This window comes from Prionailurus viverrinus, chromosome C1, assembly GCF_022837055.1.
Source record: "Prionailurus viverrinus isolate Anna chromosome C1, UM_Priviv_1.0, whole genome shotgun sequence".
In the NCBI taxonomy this organism is placed as follows: Eukaryota; Metazoa; Chordata; class Mammalia; order Carnivora; family Felidae; genus Prionailurus; species Prionailurus viverrinus.
This window is the reverse complement of record NC_062568.1, coordinates 112364092-112383918: the sequence shown is the minus strand read 5'-3', so window position 1 is coordinate 112383918 and position 19827 is coordinate 112364092. Positions and strand designations below refer to the sequence as shown.

The window sequence follows — 19827 nt, the reverse complement described above, 5'->3', positions numbered from 1 at the left end:
TGTAAGGGATGTTGTAGGAGGGAATGTTAGGAGGGTTTGTATCTGTACCAAACTTGAAGAGTGGAAGGAATCTAGACAAAGAGGAACGGAGAGGTCATTCCTGGAAAGACAACAGCACGAGCAAAAGCAGGGCGGCTACAAAGCGCAAACCATGGTAAAACTCAAACCAGACCGCTGAACTCTTGTGGATGCATGACGAAGACGAGCGGAAAGTGAGCCTAGAAATGTAGCTGGTAACTAGCTGCAGAGGACCTTAATAGGAAGACTTGGGATCTCGGGCTTTACTCCCTTAGGCGCTGGGGAGTCATAGACAATTAGTGACAGAGAAAGGATGCAATCAGAACTGTGCTCTAGGAAGATCCATCCCTCAGTGAATATACGTGATGGCTCATGAGACATTAAGCGTGCAGTCCAGGTGACTCAGCTGGAAGCTGTCACCACAGCCTAAGCTGGAGGGAGGGCAGGTCCAGAACGAGGGCACAAGCAATGAGAGTAGAAAGTAGAAGATATTCCACTAGTAGAAGCAACACAGCGTAATGGCAGATCGGACGTGTGGAGAGTCAGGTGTCCAGCTGGTCTGGCTGACGAGATAGAAGCCAAGAGGAGATAGACCTTAACAAAGGAGAGGGCTAGGAGGAGTGACAATGAACAGTATCGCTTGGAATATTTTGCTGACCAGCAACAAAACACCAAGTTCCCGCCTTTCAAGTGTGGACTTGCTACAACTCTGTTGGTCTAGACCGTTGTGGAGGTTACTAAATAGTTGACAGACATGAACATTCTAATAATTTTTAATACTTGTGTGTGTTGACTGGCTCTGCCTGAAAACAAGAAATTGTTTCCAACCCTCATTAAAAATCATGCAGAAAAAAAAGAGGAAGAAATTACGATTTCAGAGCTAACAGAGAACTTAGAAAACACAGGCCAATTGCTCGTTTTCCTGAAGAAGAAATCGAAGCCCAGAAAGAGAATACCTTGCTCAGAGTGACACAGATAGCTAGTGGGACACTTAGGACAAAAACCCAAGTCTCTAAATGCCTAGGCCACTGCTGTCCTTCCCTATCCAGGAAAGGACACTGCCTGAATCTGACTGAATAACATTTCACTTCAATTCCATTCCTTCCATTGTCCTTCCTTCATTGAGTTCCTGAGAACAGTGAGGACCCCCCACCCACCCCCTGCCCACTGACTTTTCCTCTTTCCTCTCTCACAGGCCTCCTAACCATTCCCTTAAAAAGAAATACATGAGGTAAATACTTTTGCCATAAAATATTAATCATTCCCATTCAAGAAAGTTGAGGGAGATAAAAACAGTAGTAGGTGATATAGCTCACAAAAGAGAATAGTTTATACTACCCGGCATCTTCATGACAAGTCTGAAAATTATTGCTAGGTAACAGGATGCAGACCCCAAGATGCCTGGGGGAGAGACCTGAGGTTAGTTTGCTTTATTAGGAGACACTGTGTTATATGAAATCATATCTACACAGCCAAAGGGAATGTTAAATAATCGTGCCTGTTGATGTGAGACTTGTTAAACAGGCAAAAGCTGTTATCTTGATTTCAAACTGCACAGAACTGAGTATGTGTGACTCATCTATTTTGAATGTCAGCACATCATGAATTCACCAACGTGACTTGAGAACAGAAAGATCAAAGTAGTTGCCTATTGGTTATAATCCCTTCAAGAGCCAATGCACGTCCTCCAACTCCCAACGATCCACTTTCTCCTTAACGAGCAATCTATTCTGTAAAATTGCCTCTACTCGCCACTCCCCTTCATGCCTGTGCAGACCCAGCTGTTTACCAATTCAGGCTGACTGCTATGAATCAGATGCCAGGTTTGCGTCAGCAACTTGACGCGTGTTCCCTCATCGAGTCCTCGTCACTAACTCGATGAGGCCAGGACATTTTCAGACCAGGAAACACGAGTGAAAGGGGTTAAGAACCTTGTTCAAGGTCATACAGTTTGTCAGTGGAAAGGTCAGAAATCAAGCCAGGTATGTCTGCCACTGAATGCCATGAAGTTAATCATGGTGTCCTGCCCCCAGCAAACCACCACTGCCCCCCCCACCCGGTCCAGAAAAAGACAAAATATTCATACAAGTAGAATGTACTCAGACACGGGAACGCTGTCTATGAAAGAAGGTAGAAAAGTGCAAGGGATTTCAGGCTTCCCTGTTAGCTCTTCTTTTATTGTCACAGTGAGTTGTGGCTTTCTAATTTCAGCTTGGGTCACAGTACTGACCCTATTAGCCTCTACAACCGATCTCGGCGAGGCAGTAGAATGTTCATTCGCCAGTGTCCTAGTTTGCTGCACACACTAAATTCTGAAGTTGTAGTATTTGTTGCCACAATCTCTGCCTTCATGAGAAACTAATGATTAAGATGGTGGGTGAGTGTTTTGGAAAAAAGTCCAATCAGTGACTCAAAGAACTTAGACTCGTGCTCCCCCTCTCCTGAACCACAGTTAATCCCAAGGTCCCAGTCGCTGCAACGGGCATGTCTATATTGATGCTCTATCTTGTTTCAGAGTTTGCAAAAAATTTTCTGATTATGAAAGTTTCCTGTAAGGACCCTCGATGGCCTCTGCTCTTTTACTATCTAAGGCGTTTGAGAGGGTTCAATAGTTTTTAAGTAGCACCCAAAGCACACTAAAACTCTTCCTCTACTTTAGATCAGATGTGGCATCCACCAGGAAAATCTGAAGTTGGGAATGCTTTACAGCTGCTGAGAAAGCCCAGCAAGCAGACAGTACTTGTCTACCAGACTAAGGGGTTGTTGTATATCAAATGCCTCTGGAGGCAAAGAACATCTAAAAAGTCTTATCCAAATGCGCTATGAAAGATTAAAATAGGGGCGCCTGGGTGGCGCAGTCGGTTAAGCGTCCAACTTCAGCCAGGTCACGATCTCGCGGTCCGTGAGTTTGAGCCCCGCGTCAGGCTCTGAGCTGATGGCTCGGAGCCTGGAGCCTGTTTCCGATTCTGTGTCTCCCTCTCTCTCTGTCCCAAAAATAAAAAAAAAAAATAAAAATAAAAAAAAAGAAAGATTAAAATATTCTTTCTCTATGAACCAAAGATTATATCACTTTCACTTGCATGACACACAGTAAGCACTCAATAATATTTAGTAAATGATTATTTTTCCTCTATTTCTTTCTTAGAGCACTAAGCATAGTATCCAAGTACGAAAGGTATTGAGTGTTGTGGTAGAAAGTTCATTTTGCTCCAAGCAGGCCCAAAATAAAAATATGCAGGCATATTAAAATAAGCAAGTGAAAACTCTTATTTTCAGAAAGGGAGTCACTGCAGGATCCTATTGATGAGACAAATTGTCAAAAGATGAAATACACTCTAATTTACAAAAACAAAATTCACATGCAACTGTCGGGAATTGCATAAAGTGAAATCACTTGTAGATCCATCTAGCCACCCTCCTCAAAACAAGAACATTGTCTAGAATGCCAACAACGATTGCAGACTCACCATCTCTCCCCCTCTCCCTATGCCCCGTCCCCACATACTTCCCCCATTAGTCTGGCCAATTTTTATGCACGTCTCAACATCAGAGAAAGCATCGACTCCTCCGGGAAAACATCCCTCATTCCCCAAACCCAAAAGCACCCTCTCCACGTCTCTGTCATTCAATTAGTCCACTGTTTTATCCTTGTGTATTTACGTGTCTTTCACTCAACTCAAACTCTTCTTTCCTTGTGGAGAAATAAGTCTTCACCTGCTCGATCTCCCTACTAAACGTGCAATATTGTAAGTTCTAGAATATTTATGGAATGAAGGAACATATTGCTGACATCAAAACACAGATGTTAGGGTGTGGCTGGTGATCACATAGAGGTAAATTTAGTCTGATAGTGTAAATGAAAGCAGTTGGGTCTTCAGTGGAGCTGGAGAGGCTTGATGACTTTGATGTAGCCGATGCAGGGATACACAGAAAGTTGCAGAGAAGAGGGAAGGAATGAATCAAACCTTGGTACTTGCAAATGATGAAGAACATTTGCCAGAATGCAGGGGAGATCATGAACACAGGTCCAAGTACAGGTTGAAAATGACTGAGGAGATTCGGTCCTCCTGGTCAAAGATTTTGTCTTTGATCTAAATCTAGACTATACCAGCTGCTACCAGGCATCACGGCTTGTCATCACCAACATGGTGTTTGCAGAGCAAGCCTGGCATCGCTCATTCCAGCTCTTCAGTATCACGTAGAAGGACTATTTCTTACCAAGAGCATGAATAAGCTCCTTTAAAAGCTGATGCAGCAAGAGACTCTCAAAGGCAGCCTCTTACCTGCTGGTTCTGGTAGGCTGTGACTGTGGTGAACACGGTCTCAGGAAAGTTGAATGTTTTCACTCCATCCCCAACAGGGACAGGTTTGGTGGGCGACAGGTCACTGCTGAAATCCTTACGGATCACGTGAACTCGAGGCTGGTATTTGTGCATAGAATGCAGAATGATCTGAAATGAGAAGGGGCAGCATTATGCTAGACTCAAAGAGCGTTTCGAACTCGCAGGCAAATACAATCGTAGGACAGAAGCATCACAGGAAGAACAGAGACTGGGACTGGGATGTACAGGAAACCGGAAGTCAGTGTTCTTGCCCGTGACAGGAAGGACTAAGTGATTGGATAGCACTACACGGAACCATACAGCAGAGTACCCCAGTCACAGGTGGTGATGTAGTACGCTTGCTTTAACCGGACATACTGAACAACTGTCCCAATCCCAGAAGACAACACTCTGCTAAAAGATCTCAGACCCTCTGCTATGTGACAGCTGCTCCTTCCTGCTTCAAATGTTCATCATGGGCTCGTGCCATCTTTAAATTCTATCAGCTATTATTTGTACCTTGTTACTAAATTTATGGACATTCCTTATGTCCTGTGAGAGTGAATGGTATTCCTCAGACTATCGTCATTTCCGTAAAGATGGGAGCCATGGTTTTCCTTCTTTGATCTTCATGCAGCACTCAGTATGGATCTTGGCATCCAGTGAAAGTTATAAAGATAAATTAATAACATCAAGGGCTCTAATTATACCTGGAAAGTCTTAAGACTTATTCTTCTCTTAAAAATGCATAAATTACTTGGCAAATCCATCCAAACTGTCACCTTAATTGTTTCTCTGAGTTTATTGCCCTGTAAGTTATTCCACTGAATGGTGTGATTTCTTTCACCATTTTAAAACATGTCCTGTGCTTCTGTCTTTAACCTCTCCCTTGATTAGACTGTGGGTCCCTGGAGCATGAGAACGGGGTCTGGTAAACACAACCTGATGCACAGCAGACATTTGCTAAATGTTAGATTTGTAATAAATGAAATTTCGCAGGAGGAAAAAAGAACTTTTAGGATTACTCACTTAAAATGACTCAAAGTGGCATAGAGATTCTTATTTTACACATTTGGAAAAGCCTGGGGCTAGTCAGCTTTAGAGCCAAAAGGGAGGAAGAGGGAGATGGATGGGATTCTTTGACTCACATGTCCTTGATCATCCAATTCATTGTTGGTCAGCTTGAGTTTGTCGAAACTGACCACCTGTCTCATCCAAGTGTCTCCAGAAGCTAGAGAATCAGGGTGTATATAAACTCTTGGGGGCACAGGGGAGTCCGCATTGCCAGCCACCATCCACTTGGAGCTGTGGTACACATATCTGAGGCAGAGAGGGAGAGAGGAGAAATCAGAGACAGATACAGAGGGAAGAGAAGCCCAGGACGCCAGTAGAGACAGGAGAGGGGAGAGACAGAGAGATGACAAGATGGAAACAGTAGGGATTAAAGAGAGAATACAAGGAGAAAAAGAGAAGGGCAGATAAGCAGGGACAATCAGACAGAGATGAAAATGGAGAATGAGGTGGGGTGGGGGAGGGCAGCAAAGTGTTGTGGTTAATGATCAAAGCTGCAGCCCTCACAAGGAAAACATTCTCACAGTCCTTTTTCTTTCTTCTCCCTCTCCTTGCCTTGCACCCCTGTGTGCACACAGGCATCCTGAACCCACGTGTCTAGCTATGGAAAAGGTATTTTACTGCAACCTTTCACCTTTCAAATGCAAACCATATAATCCGTTGGCCACTTGTTCAGGATTTGGTTCCTTATTAAAAACATCTTCCATATTGTCCTATAAAACACAGCCATGTGCAGAGACCTTCCAAGCCTCTCACTTGTTAACCATTTCTTTGCTGAGAATCAGAATTTTGAGGCATTTCTATGAAAATAGAGGGTCTCTGTCTTAGTGCAACCATTCCCAGAAACACCACCAAGTCTTCCCAGTTAGTGTTTTAGGGTTTCTTTGATGAACCCAGTTTGGAATGTCATCATCCTCCATGTTACTTTCCCACAAAGCCACTGAAAGTAAGAGATGTTGTTGGTAGCAAAGGAGGTCAGTTTTCCAGAATTTGCCAATTGCCCTATATATAGTTCTGAAGAGAGTTCTCCGTGGATGTGACACTTCCCTGCTTTTCACTTATAAAGGACCATGCGGGACCTGGACCCTAGCAAACAGAGACACTCAGTCCAAATCACAACTCCCATGATCCTCTGAAACAGATCAGAAGCATCTCCTGTCCTGAGTCCTGTATCTAGATCACTTCTCTCTTAGCCAGCTCTCTCCCTCTACCATACTAGTCCTGGTCTTCCCCCTTCATTCATCTCTTGCCTCCTAATTCTTGGGTTTAAAGCCAAGTACTCAAATATTTTGAAAATGAGTCATGATTCACTGATTTGATTGAAATCTCAAGAGATTGATTATGCCACAACTTGTTTTAAATAAGAACTACATAATAAACAAATAAATAAATAAATAAATACGTGTAAGCCATCCAAGAGACAAAGACATTGTATTGGTCTTTAATGACTCTGAAGGAAAGCTATTTAACAAACTCACTCACAACACAGTTTGATAAACAGTAATTCACCTAACTAAAAGTTATTCTTGAAATCTTACCCAGTCCTCCTCTTGTTGCCCTCCCTCATCCACAGGGCAAGCCATCAGCTATATGACTGAATATACTACACTGGTCCACTTCTCCTCCACCTCTCCAAAATAAATCATCTCAACTCATTTAGCATTTCATAAACCGAATCATTCAATATGTTAATCACTTTCAATGTTTAACTGACTTCATTTTAGACTTAACATCCATTTGATTTCTGCAACCCTTGCAGACACTATACAAGCTCACTCTTTCCAGAGACAAGGGAGGATTCCACTCTAACCCGTTACTAAGTCCTGATTTCTAAGCACTAGTGACTACTTCCCGCCTGGTGCTCTGCTATGGGTTATCGGCATATCTGCCATCCTTGTTCCCTGTTTAGTGCATAGTACAGTGCACTGTTAAAATGCTTCATCTAATGAGTTTAAAGAACTGTCTTGGAATGCTGGTGATGTCCACAGTTCCACACCCCAGAGTCATCGTTACCTGTATCTTTTATTGTCCACAGGCACAATGTCCATTGCTATGTAGTATTGCTGGTGTGGGTCCAGGCCAGTGATTTTTACTCTCATGGCAGGAAACATCCTCCTATGAAGGGGAATAGACAGTAAGCTCAACAATCAGAGCGGGAGAAGTAGCAGGAATAAAAGCTTAGACAGTCTCTTCTTATTTCGAACTCTAAGCACACCAAAGTCCAATTCTTCTAATCCTCAAAGTTGGCTGCTTTTTCACACTTTGGAAATCATTGCTATAAAATATGCTGAGGATTCACTGCTGAAATAGTATGTCGTCTTAACTTAAATTGAACTATTTGATGATTCATACACTCCAAATGCTCATACCTACCTTGATTTATATTATTAGTTCATCTTTAAAGTGATTAGACAGAAAGATACATAAATAGATAGATAGATAGATAGATAGATAGATAGACAATGTGTGTGCATCCACACATGTATTTCTTATTAGACTATAACATCTTTGAAAATACACTCTTACACTTAATGTACTTGAATAACTTACGCTCTTACTAGTCAAGTAGCTTATCACAGTTGATTGTAGGTGATCATGAAATAGTTTTTGATTGACTGAGTCTATTTAAAAGTAATCTTTTGAGAAAATAAGTAAAATAGAAGAGGCTACCAATCCCCAAACAAAGGGCCAACAAAGTTGGGGTTTTTTTAAGGCATAAAACTGTAGAAAAATTTCTGCAAGTTCTCAGGCTGTCAACATGTGTGTCAGAGGGAGGACCCTGTGGAATAGGGAGCAAATACCAAATGAATTCTAGTGGCCTCTGGGCAATACCTTGTTTCTACCACAATGGCTTGTTAAACTTGCCAAAGCAAGCAAGGTCAGGATATGGCACTTTACAACTACTCTCATAATTGAAGAGGAGGAGAGGGAGCAACCCAGAAGAGTATTGAGTTTCAAGGGGTCTAGAATAAAATTCTCCATTCTTCTTTAACCATAAGAAAGAAGGAAAACATCAAGCTCTTTTGTATGTCATTCATTTAGGAGTCAGACATAAAAAGTGCTCAGTTCAAAACTTTGCATTGCCTGAATGTGCTCTAGGATACTTGTACACAAAATGCTGCACTAAGCTTAACCATCTGGGGCCAGTTAGTTTAGCTGGGCAGAGCACGGTGCTAATGAGGTCAAGGTCACAGGCTTGATCCACATACAGCCTAATTGGCTTTGCTCCATTTCACGGCCATAGACCATACCCTGACCCCAGACAGCCATCTTGCATATGTGCCCTAGTTGTTTACATGAGGGGCCTTCTGTGCTAGTCACACACTGCACTGCCCATCAGAAGTAACTCAAAAAGCAAATGTTCTCTGGTAATAGGTCAGTGACATCATAATCATATTTGAGGACAAGGGGGACCATAGACCTTCAATAGGGATGATGGCTAATTTGTAAATATTTGCAAAGAATAATGTATAACCATTCCTTCTTTCCTACTTTATAACTTTTCAGAAGCTTCTATTGGTATATCATCCTAGATTTTCTCCCTCTAGCTCACAAGTTTAATTAGAAAGCCTTATATTTTAGTCTTACAGTCAGCTAATGAAATTCAATGGTGAACTTCTCATAATAACTAAATCCAGGATTCACTATAGGTTAGGCACTTTGATACACATTAATTCTTTTCCAAAATTTGGGAACCTTGATCTATACATTTAAATTTATTTTTTTAACATTTATTATTGAGAGACAGAGAGAGACAGAGCATGAGCACGGGAGGGGCAGAGAAGGGGGGAGACACAGAATCTGAAGCAGGCTTCAGGCTCTGAGCTGTCAACAGAGAGTCCGACGTGGGGCTTGAACCCAGGGACTGCAAGATCATGACCTGAACCGAAGTCGGACACCCAACTGACTGAGCCTCCTGGGTGCCCTGATACATTTCAATCTAAACCATTAATTCCCTTCTTAATAACAATGACTTATGGCTGCCTGGTATTTATAAATAGTTGGAGAGTACCTTGCCAGGGATGGAAAGAAAAGTCCTCTCACTTGTTATCTGAGGTAAGAAAATGTGGTTCCTCTAAGTCACCTAGAGAGGCTTACGTTGCAAAAGATGAATGTTTTTCTTCATGACTTCAAGAAAAAGGGTTAGATGGTCTTAAATTCAATACCTGTTTTGTCTGGAACATTTATATGACCTTGAGTGGAGAAGCTACATCCTTTACCAATAAATACTCAAGTTCTAAAATGAATGAATTTGGAGAAGTTATTTAACCTTATTACCTATAAAACAAAGAAAAGGAACTATCTAGTCTCTAAGGTATCCTCTTGGTTTAAAATTCTATGACAACATGTGAATTCTCTTCCTAAAACTTACCAAAAGTTGCTTTTTCTTTTGCCGGTATTTTAGCACAGAATATCAAGTGAAGTCATAACACCCTAGGGAAAAATTAATCTTTCATGTTCAGAAAATGAGATGTGTTTGGTTTTAATTTTATGGGTACGTTTAGGCCAATTCTTGTGTCTTCCAAACCCATTAATCCCTATAAGAACCTCTGTCCATGGTGCTGATTATACAGATTCCATTGGTACATTCAAAGATTGAGGGCTCTGTAGACTGCAGTAGCTCTGAATCAACAGGATTACAGTTTAAGGTGTCAGAAGAAGTAGATGGTGACTAAGATCTTCTGAGCATGAAAACGAACAGAGAGTCATACAAAACAAATGTAACTAAGAAAATGGAAACTGAGATTAACATTGAAAGGGACACTACAAAGGAAGGAAAATGGAGTGAAAAGGAAGAAACTGACTTGAGGAAAGGGGAGAAAATGAAGAAAATTCACAGAGAGAAAGCTAGAGAGAAAGCTTTATTTGTCTGTTTCCGAGTTGTTCCAGAATTACTTGAGCAGAGTTACATGTAGCAATAGCAAAGGCTGAGGCAACCCACTACAGAAGCAATGAATAACATTTCTAAACCTAAACAAAGGGATATGACTAAAGAACAAACTGTGTATGTACTGGGAATATCTGGGTGCATCCAGGTATCAAGTGAATTTGTGAAGGCAGAGATGTGGGAAAGAAAACACTGCAGTACAAATCATGAAATGAGGTCACAGGAGAGCTGTGAAAAAGGTGTCAGGGTAAACTGAATTCACTGAAGTGCAAAAAACAAGGGAATGATATCAGAGACAAAAATGACTGGAAGACACATACTCAACAGTAGTAAGTGAAAACCTCAAATAAAACTGGAAAATCTTATAAACAAACAAAAAAATGTAATATTTTCCCTTCTATCCAACCCCCCGCCTTGCCAAAAACTAAGAAGAATAAAGGGGCACCTGGGTGGTTCAGTTGGTTAAGGGTCAGAGTCTTGATTTCGGCTCAGGTCATGATCTCACAATTTGTGAGTCTGAGCCCCTCATCAGTGCAGAGCCTGCTTGGGATTCTCTCTCTCTCTCTCTCTCTGTCTCTCTCTCTCTCTCTCTGTCTCTCCCCCTCCCCCACTTGCACATTTTCTCTCTGTATCTCTCTCTCTATCTCTATCTCCCTTTCAAAATAAACAAACTTTTTTTTAAAAAAGAAGAATAAAAACTTTTTCCTTGAATTGCTCTGTTTCCTTCTAAGCCATAACATCTCAAAATGTAGAACAGAAGTAGACTGAAAGCCAACTGACAAGAGATGGTATTGAAAATAATTTCCCTTCATAGGTGTTCTCCTAAAGTGCTTTTTAATGGTTTCGTTCACTACTAAAACTTAGAGAAGGAAGAAGCTTCTTTTTAAAAAAATTTTTTAATGTTTATTCATTTTTGAGAGACAGAGAGAGACAGAGCATGGCGGGGACGGGGCAGAGAGGGGGAGACACAGAATCTGAAACAGGCTCCAGGCTCTGAGCTGTCAGCACAGAGCCTGATGCGGGGCTCGAACTCACAGACTGTGAGATCATGACCTGAGCTGAAGTCGGACACTCAACCGACTGAGCCACCCAGGCGCCCCAAGAAGGAAGAAGCTTCTAAAGGAGAAACAAAATGAACAAGACTTAAGGTTCAGTTTGACTTCATGTTTTTGTGGTGTCTTGTTGAATTGGAAGGTTTCTCTATATGCATTCAAATATTCTTTTACTTTAAATGTCGATGTTCGCATGACAGCTTATGATCAGCTGGGTGGCTCTTTTTGGTCCCCAGGATGTGAGACTATGTAGACTGGTTTTGAAAATATGAAAGCAGCATAATTGTTTTAACTTTAATTAACTATTCCTATATACTCAAAAACTTAGTCTAAATTTATTTTTATTTAAATCATTTTGTTTTAATCCAAGGGGCAAAAATTACAACCATTTCTTAACAGTGCAGAATTATAAATAGTTAAGAACATTGTTTTTAGAACCAGACAGATGTATGTGGAATTCTGGAGCCGCCCTTTACTACCCGTGTGACCTTAGTCAAGTTAATTAACTTCTTTAAGCCTTTTAATCCCCATCCATGTATGGGATTATAAGGTGTCTAAATAACATAATATACGTTGAGTATCCAGCACAAAACAGATACCTAACTATGAAAAACTGAAAGATGCCAATGAAGGAATAAGCTTAATAAAAAGTGCTTATTTTAAGAGAAACTGTATTTTAAAAACTTATATCATTCGGGGCGCCTGGGTGGCTCAGTTGGTTGAGCATCTGACTTCGGCTCAGGTCACAATCTCATGGTTCGTGAGTTCAAGCCCCGCATCGGGCTCTCTGCTCACGGCTCGGAGCCTGGAGCATGTTCTGGATTCTGTGTCCCTCTCTCTCTGCCCCTCCTCAGCTCATACCATGTCTCTCTCTCTCTCAAAAAATAAACATTAAAAAAATAATAAAGAATTGTATAAAAACATCTATCATTCTACACAAATAGTTTTGCAAAAGTTTCCACGGGGTCACCATTAAAGTTCTGTAATAATTTCAAGCCAACAATAAAACACATGGATCAATAAGCAGGGCTCAGACGTGTACCAAGCCCAGTTCTTACCAAAAAAATCTTACAAAAACATCTGGCTGTATTAAATGCCTTAGAAAATGCAAGCTGTTGCTTGGGGAGCAAACTTTTTCTCTTGAAAACATTGGATGGTGACATAATACTTGCTTTGGAAATCTACCGTTTGGCCCTTACGTACCACGGATCTCTGGTGCGAGCTGAAATACATTTGTAGGCAGAAAATGTTTGTGAGCCTAGGGGTGATTCAGAGGTTGGAATGGCCCTCGGAGGAAAAGAGCAAAATCACAGTAAACACAAGATCACTTTACCAAGATGTCCACATGCAGAAAAGTGAGTACAAGTTGCTTTGGCTTCACCAATGCTACCTACCACAAATAATGGGAAAGAAAAATGTAATGGCTCCTAGTTTTTTTCTCCATTCCTGGAAGCTGGTGGTGCAAAGGAACGTGTCCTTACCTGCCTGCTTTGGTGATGATCATCTCAGTTCCAATGTCATGGAACCGCTTCCATAGGTCAGCACATTGCAGCTCCACCTGAATCTCTTCCATGGAAGACATGGCGGCAGGCACAGGGCCTGCAGCACCAGGGCCCAGGTCAGTGTGAGTGTCAAAGGAGCAGGAAGTCCGCTCAGTGAGCACCTCAGAGTCTGAACCGGTGCTCTGCTCGGAATCTGCAAAATAAACAAGCAAGTCTTAGGTGAGAAACTTCAGAGCTACTCCCCGCCCATCACCCTAAAAGATGGGAGGTTGGATGGGGGGCATGGAGTGGGGGGGGGGGGAGCTGAACAAAAGGAGACTTAAAGCTGGGAAGCTCCAGAGCACAGCACTCGGCGTATTTTATTATTTTTTTTATGGTTTGTTTTTGTGATTTACGACCATCTTTTAGGTTTCATGTTTCCAACATGACATCTGGCATTTTAGTAAGTTTTAGCAACAGCTGAAGAAAACTAGTCCACAACAGGCGATGTAAAGAGTACCAATGACAGCATGGTGAAGGCATTGAAGCCAAACTGGGACAACGTAATACATAAATGCCAAATAAAAAAAAAAAATAATAATAATAATAATTAGAGACCACACAGCTCCAAATCTAGACAATTTCACTTGGAGGGGGATGTTCAATGCCAACAGTAACGTGTTCTTTAATTTCATACCACTCAGCATCATTGCCCACCAGTCAGCTATTTTTAAACACAGCATTTTCCCCTCTTATTTATATATCTTGGTCATCAAAAGTAGAAGTTTTTTGGGGCTTTTAGAAACACTTGGTCATATATTTGAGTAAATGGTTTTTCCTAAGAGTCCAATCAGGCCATTTTGGATGAAAAATGAAAAAAAAAAAAGTCTGTTGTAAGGCAAGGATATAAGCATATGGAAAAAGTTACCCAAGAAGGCGGTGGAAACAAAGGGAATAAATGAGTTCAGGAGACACCTTGATTGGTTTCTGAAGTATGAGCAGAGGGGAGGGGTGATCCAAACAGGAAGGTAGGATTGAGAGCAACCAAATAAAAAGCTGGCATGCTGTGCCAGATGGTCCTTTCTTCCTGTGTCTTCTGTACTCAACGAAGGGGCTGGGGGCGGGCGGGAGGGGGTGGGGGGGCATGAAGACTGATGGAGAAGGCTGGAGTCAGATTTACCAGGGAATTTCCTACAATTTTTAAAGCTTTAAAGGCCCAATGCCAAGAAGCTTGTCTCCTAAGACTTTCCAAACTCAGATGGTGCAATCTCCTTAGGTCAAATACTGCAAGCTAAGCCTGGGAACCTCTTTCTCCAACCCACCCTTACCATCTAGGATTCTGACTGCTTCCCCTGTAAATAAATGCATACATGAGTAGAGGCCGGAAACAGCAGTGTCTTAGGCTGACAACTGACTGTTCATTGATGTCAAAGGTCAAGGCCTCCTGGGCATCAGTCCTCAACTGATGAGCAGGATGAAGAAAGACAGGACAGAAAGTCAGACCATCTTGTGGCCATCCTCACTTACCCGTAGCAGGTTTCTAGGCCTGTGAAAACCCCTCCCACGAGACCTTCCCTTTTCTTTCCTTCTACCCCTGGTGTGTTCCTCTCTCACACCCAGGCACCCCTCCTGGCAAGAGTCTCCCACAGCACCTCTGGCACCCACAGGGAGCAAAGTGCCATTTCTCTCCATCCTCCTCAGTTTTCATCACCCTTCAGTTCTGAAGACATTCAGGGAACTGCAGAACTGAACCAAGCTCTGGCCACAGGAAAGTCTGCCCCAAAACTAGTTTACCTCTCATCACTCACTAGTAAAGTCACCATCTTCATGAGAAGAGAAAAAAAAAAGTTTTATATCTAGGTTTTGTGTGCCTAAGCACATAATGGTTATACTTGGAGCCACACAGGGGCTAATTTTGGTCCCCTTCAAGCACAGAAAAGTGGAGCTTCTCATCTAAGATGAGAGCCGCTGCTGAGTGACAAATCTCTGTCCCAGCCTGCTTCTATATGCCTTTCCGCTGCAGAGCCGTGGCATGGTCTCACACACGTGGCCACACACAGTAATTCAGATCCCCTGAGTCACGGATTCCCACATCCCACTGTTTCTGTGATAAGCCAAGAGCTCCTCACTTATCACAAGTCTTGTGAACTTTAAAAAAACTTCTCAAAGCAAGAATTAAAAAAAAAAAAAAAAAAGTCTTGTCCTACCTTTGGGAACAAAGTGGTATGAAATCCCCCTTACCACAATGTGCAAAAATTATGAAAAGGTGGGAGGTTTTGGATGTGTGATTTCTCTAAGGAGTGTTTAGGAAGAGGGAGGGGAGGGAAAAAGATCACTGCATTAAACGATAACTTTTTAATGACGACAATAGGGTCTGGGATTGGAATGGGGACTGTGGCTGGAGAATTAGGAAACCAGAGATTCTGCTCTTATCTCCCTATGTCATCTGGAATAAAATGGGAGCTCAAAGTGTAACATTAAACTAATGAGTCACCTTGAACAAGTCACTTAATTACAATGGACCTATTTCCTTATTATGTATTTAGAAGGACTGAGCTGAAAATTTCATAATCTCTTCAACCTCTAATGACTTAAAGAATGTCAGAATCTCTTCTAATGTAACTTTCAGTGATAACTCAGGCAACCTCAATTAGAAGCATAAAATGAAAACTGCTTGGGCAAGACAAGTGGAATGAGGAAAAAGGCTAGGGGCGCAGATTATCACAGAAGTTAAAAAATTCAGTGGGTACTCTGTTTATAGTTTCAATCAAATCAATCAATAAGCACCTATCAGCATGTGGCCCTATATGAGGTACCATGTAGATAATTTGAAACAGAATCCCAGACCTTGAGAAGTTTCCCAGTTAGTGTTGATTAATTATGTGTTTATTGGGTGCTTACTATGTGCCTGGCACTGTGCTAGATTCTGGAAAATACCAAAGTACGGAGTGGGGCTCCTCCTAAAGGTATTTACAGTACAAGTGGAAACTGAGTGCATTCACAGAGACCAAGAGACCAAGAGACCAAGGTAGTATTTACTACCACGCAGTTTTCCACACCGTTACGTACTGCCTTGATGTCTCCTAGGAATCCAGAAAAGAGAGGGATTTGCTAGGGCTAGAACAGCCCTGGGAAACTCATGCTTACTAGAAAAGAAATGGACAAGATGTGGTGGCATAGGTAGTATATGCCCATGAGGAGCATTTTCAGATACATTTATTTGTTTCCTGGAAATATGCTGTGTTCCTGAATTCTCACTCCCTCACAAAGTGACTTTTATATACAGAATGGAGGCACCAGCTCACATTTTCAATAACATAAATTAAGCTACCCTATAATACTCTTAAAATAGGAAACTCAGAGTCAAGATCAACACCTTACGTAAAAATAAAAGTTAATCCTTTGGAAAATACATCGCTAAATCATAGCTATATAAAATCTTTAGGCTAACCAGATCAGTTATTTTAGCTATTAATCAGAATGTATACTCAAGTTAACTAAATCATGATTATAAGAAATGCAGAACAGGTTATTTCAATCAAATAGGGTCATGTATTCAAAAATACAATCAGAAAACACCTCTGTGTTTTCAAGCTTTTTTTTTTTTTTATAATACTTGGCAATTTGTGACTTCCTGCCTTCAAAAAATAACCATTAGGAATGCGTTTGCATGACCTGGAAAGACTTCTTGGCCGTCAGATGTTTGTTGTGGATAGTATTTTAACAAGGGAAGTTTCAGCCAATCAGGAACATAAATGATAATGTTATACCTGACTAAGGAAGTTAAAACAGTCTTTGGGAAATTTCATTGGAGCCAGTTACAAGTCACTGGAGAACATCATCTGATTCATATAGTCAAACTAACATTATCTATTATCATCCAAAAAAATTCCCTGAAAAAGAGATTCTAACCATCAGCTCATAGTGTCACTCGCTTTCTCTCTCTGACCTGTTTCATGTTGATAAAATGGACATTATAACACCAAGTTCTCATAGCAAGTTGAGTTTAGGGAAACAAATCGCAAGAGGCTCTTGATAGAGAACGAACTGTGGGTTGAAAGAAGGTGGGTGGGAGATGGGCTAGATGGGTGATAGGTACTAAGGAGAGCACTTGTTGAATCACAGAATTCAACTCCTGAAACCAATACTGCACTGTATGTTAACTAACTAAAATTTAAATTAAATTAAATTAAATAAATAAATATAAAAGTTTTCAGAAAAGAAAGAAAGAAAGAAAGAAAGAAAGAAAGAAAATTGAGTTTAGCTTACAGCAAGTTCAATTCTCAATTCATGCAAAATAATAGCAATAATAAAAGTTTCTTAATTTACCTTTTACACATTATTTAATACATCCTTCCATTTGATGAGGTAGAAATGGCTTATTCTTATGCCCATTACATATATGGGGGAATTGAGACTAAGAAAAATTAAAATGAACATAGCCTAGAAAGGAAGTCTTCTGCCTTCTGATCCAATGACCAGGTCTCTCCCAAGATATTAGGTTCAACCCTGGCCAAAACAGCCAGCGATTCTGTAACAACCCTCAACTATTGTAACCATCCTTACAAATGAAATGGTTTAATATGTTTGATCCTAGCAAGTCACATGACTATTCTGACCCTCATATCCCTTAATCGTTTTAGCACAGCACATCCACATTTAATTAGAGGTGCTACAAAGTCCCTTTTAAGTCTAATGAATCATGGATGGATTAGTAGTGCAGCTTAAAGACCACCAGGTCAAACAACAGCAACTCAACCATGATGAGTTGATTGACATATGTAGAAAATGCCTCACTCATGTGCATTTTGACTTAATATCAAAACCAGACATTATTAAAACATATTTCACAATCTTCCAGGTGATTTTCATCTCCACTTAACTAATAATTTGGGGGAACAATTCATTAGTACAATGAACAGAGCACATTTATTCCTGGGGCTCCACTACTTACCATGAGTGGGGTCTTGGAAAGTCACTTCATTTCAGGGAGGCTCCGTTTCCTTATCTTTACTATTCACTTACCTTTATCTGTTACTATTTCCTTATCTTTACTATTAGGAGCTGGTGGGAGATACCCTCCTGCTTATAAAATTATATTTATATCCTTATTATAAAACAGAAACTAACGATTCTATTGATAACAATGCCAGTGACTTTGGACAGTGAGATGAATATAAGCCCACAAGAACTATCCCACCAAAGAGTTAACGGTCAACATCTATTGCATATTTACTATGCATCTGGTGCTCTGCTAAGACTTTATATAACAAATTTAATGAAACAAATCTAAAAGCTATTATTATTATCTCCATCTTATATATTATTGACACCAAAATCCAGATCACATCAGCTCTATTTTCTAAGGATTTCAGGCGTATGAGTCTATATTTAATTCTGCTTTTATTTCACTAAACATTTCTGCTTTGCATAGATCAGGTTATATATTAATGGACCAAGACAGATAAGCTCCGAAGGAGCTCACAATCTGATGCGAAGGACACACAAACTGTTAAAGACTGACTGATAGGCAGCCCAACAAATATGGGAGTAAGGAATCCAGGAGCTTTGAAAAGCAAGCAAGTGGTTTATATACACAATGGAGTACTACGTGGCAATGAGAAAGAATGAAATATGGCCTTTTGTAGCAACGTGGATGGAACTGGAGAGTGTGATGCTAAATGAAATAAGCCATACAGAGAAAGACAGATACCGTATGTTTTCACTTTTATGTGGATCCTGAGAAACTTAACAGAAACCCATGGGGGAGGGGAAGGAAAAAAAAGGGGGGGTTAGAGTGGGAGAGAGCCAAAGCATAAGAGACTCTTAAAAACTGAGGACAAACTGAGGGTTGATGGGGGGTGGGAGGGAAGGGAGGGTAGGTGATGGGTATTGAAGAGGGCATCTTTTGGGATGAGCACTGGGTGTTGTATGGAAACCAATTTGACAATAAATTTCACATATTAAAAAAAAAGAAAAAAGACAACATACTTGTATCTCTAAAAAAAAAAAAGAAAAGCAAGCAAGTCAATAATTTAGGATCAAAAAGACTTCACAAGGTGATATTTGAGAATAGACTTGAAATATAAGTTCAATATAAGCACACAAAGAATCCATGGAGATGGAATTTAAGGTAGGTGGAATAGCACAAGTAAGGACTTGTCATTTTTGGAGAATTACAAGCACACTGATATGGCCAGAGCTTAAAATACATAAGAGAAGAGGGGAGGTGAGATAAGAGATAAAGGTGGAAAGTCAGGCTCAACTCAAACTCAAATAAATGACTATTTATTTAACATTTACTATGTGCCAGTCACTCTTCTAGATTCTTGACATATCAGGGGAAAAAAATCTCTGGCCACATGGAGTTTATATTCCAGAAGAAACTTGGGTGTCATAATATGGAGCTTAGACTTTGTTTTCTTTATTCCAAAGTCTTCTTTCAAATGAAAGTGATGATATCTGTCTCCCCTTCCAGATTATGAATTCTACAAGCTGAGTTTAATGCTTTGCTACATCTTCTATATGAATGAGGTAGAATAGCCTGTTTTCATGGTGGAAGATGGGTCACAGAAGACTGCTATAAGTCAGATAAGAGATCCAGAATGTTCTGAGATTAGATGTACAGTGCCACTTCCATAAGCCTGGACTTCAGCTATCATATTTTACTCCAAAGAAGAAAATAGTTTGAAACAAAGGAGAAAGACACAACCCAGATGATAATCAAACAATCATTTTTTTTCTGCCAGTAAGTGGGACACGACTACATTGAGTGGTACATCCTATCTGATATTGGTGGGGCAGCCACTCCTTGGTCTATTTCCTAAATCCTGAAGTCTCCAAAACCAAGACTCCCACAGCCCCACAGCCATCCAAGGGCTCTCATTCATTCATACCAGGACAGGCAGCACTCGCTGTACCATGCTCAAGTAAATTCTTATTTCTAGAGGACCTGTGCCGTTGAAGTTGGTTCTGCGATGTCAGATTTTATCAGG

The 19827-nt window shown here is 40.8% G+C and overlaps 1 protein-coding gene across 2 annotated transcripts in view; it reads right to left on the bottom strand.

The window, feature by feature from the left end:
* Positions 1–19827, bottom strand: part of TBX15 (T-box transcription factor 15) — a 101909-nt gene that overhangs the window by 32029 nt on the left and 50053 nt on the right. For both annotated transcript variants that reach the window (XM_047871309.1, XM_047871308.1), the window contains exons 2-5: positions 12833–13046; positions 7425–7526; positions 5489–5660; positions 4302–4469 (exon numbers count right to left, since the gene is read on the bottom strand). In XM_047871309.1, the coding sequence (XP_047727265.1) occupies positions 4302–4469; positions 5489–5660; positions 7425–7526; positions 12833–13046 (656 nt within the window). The remainder of the gene's footprint in view (positions 1–4301; positions 4470–5488; positions 5661–7424; positions 7527–12832; positions 13047–19827) is intronic.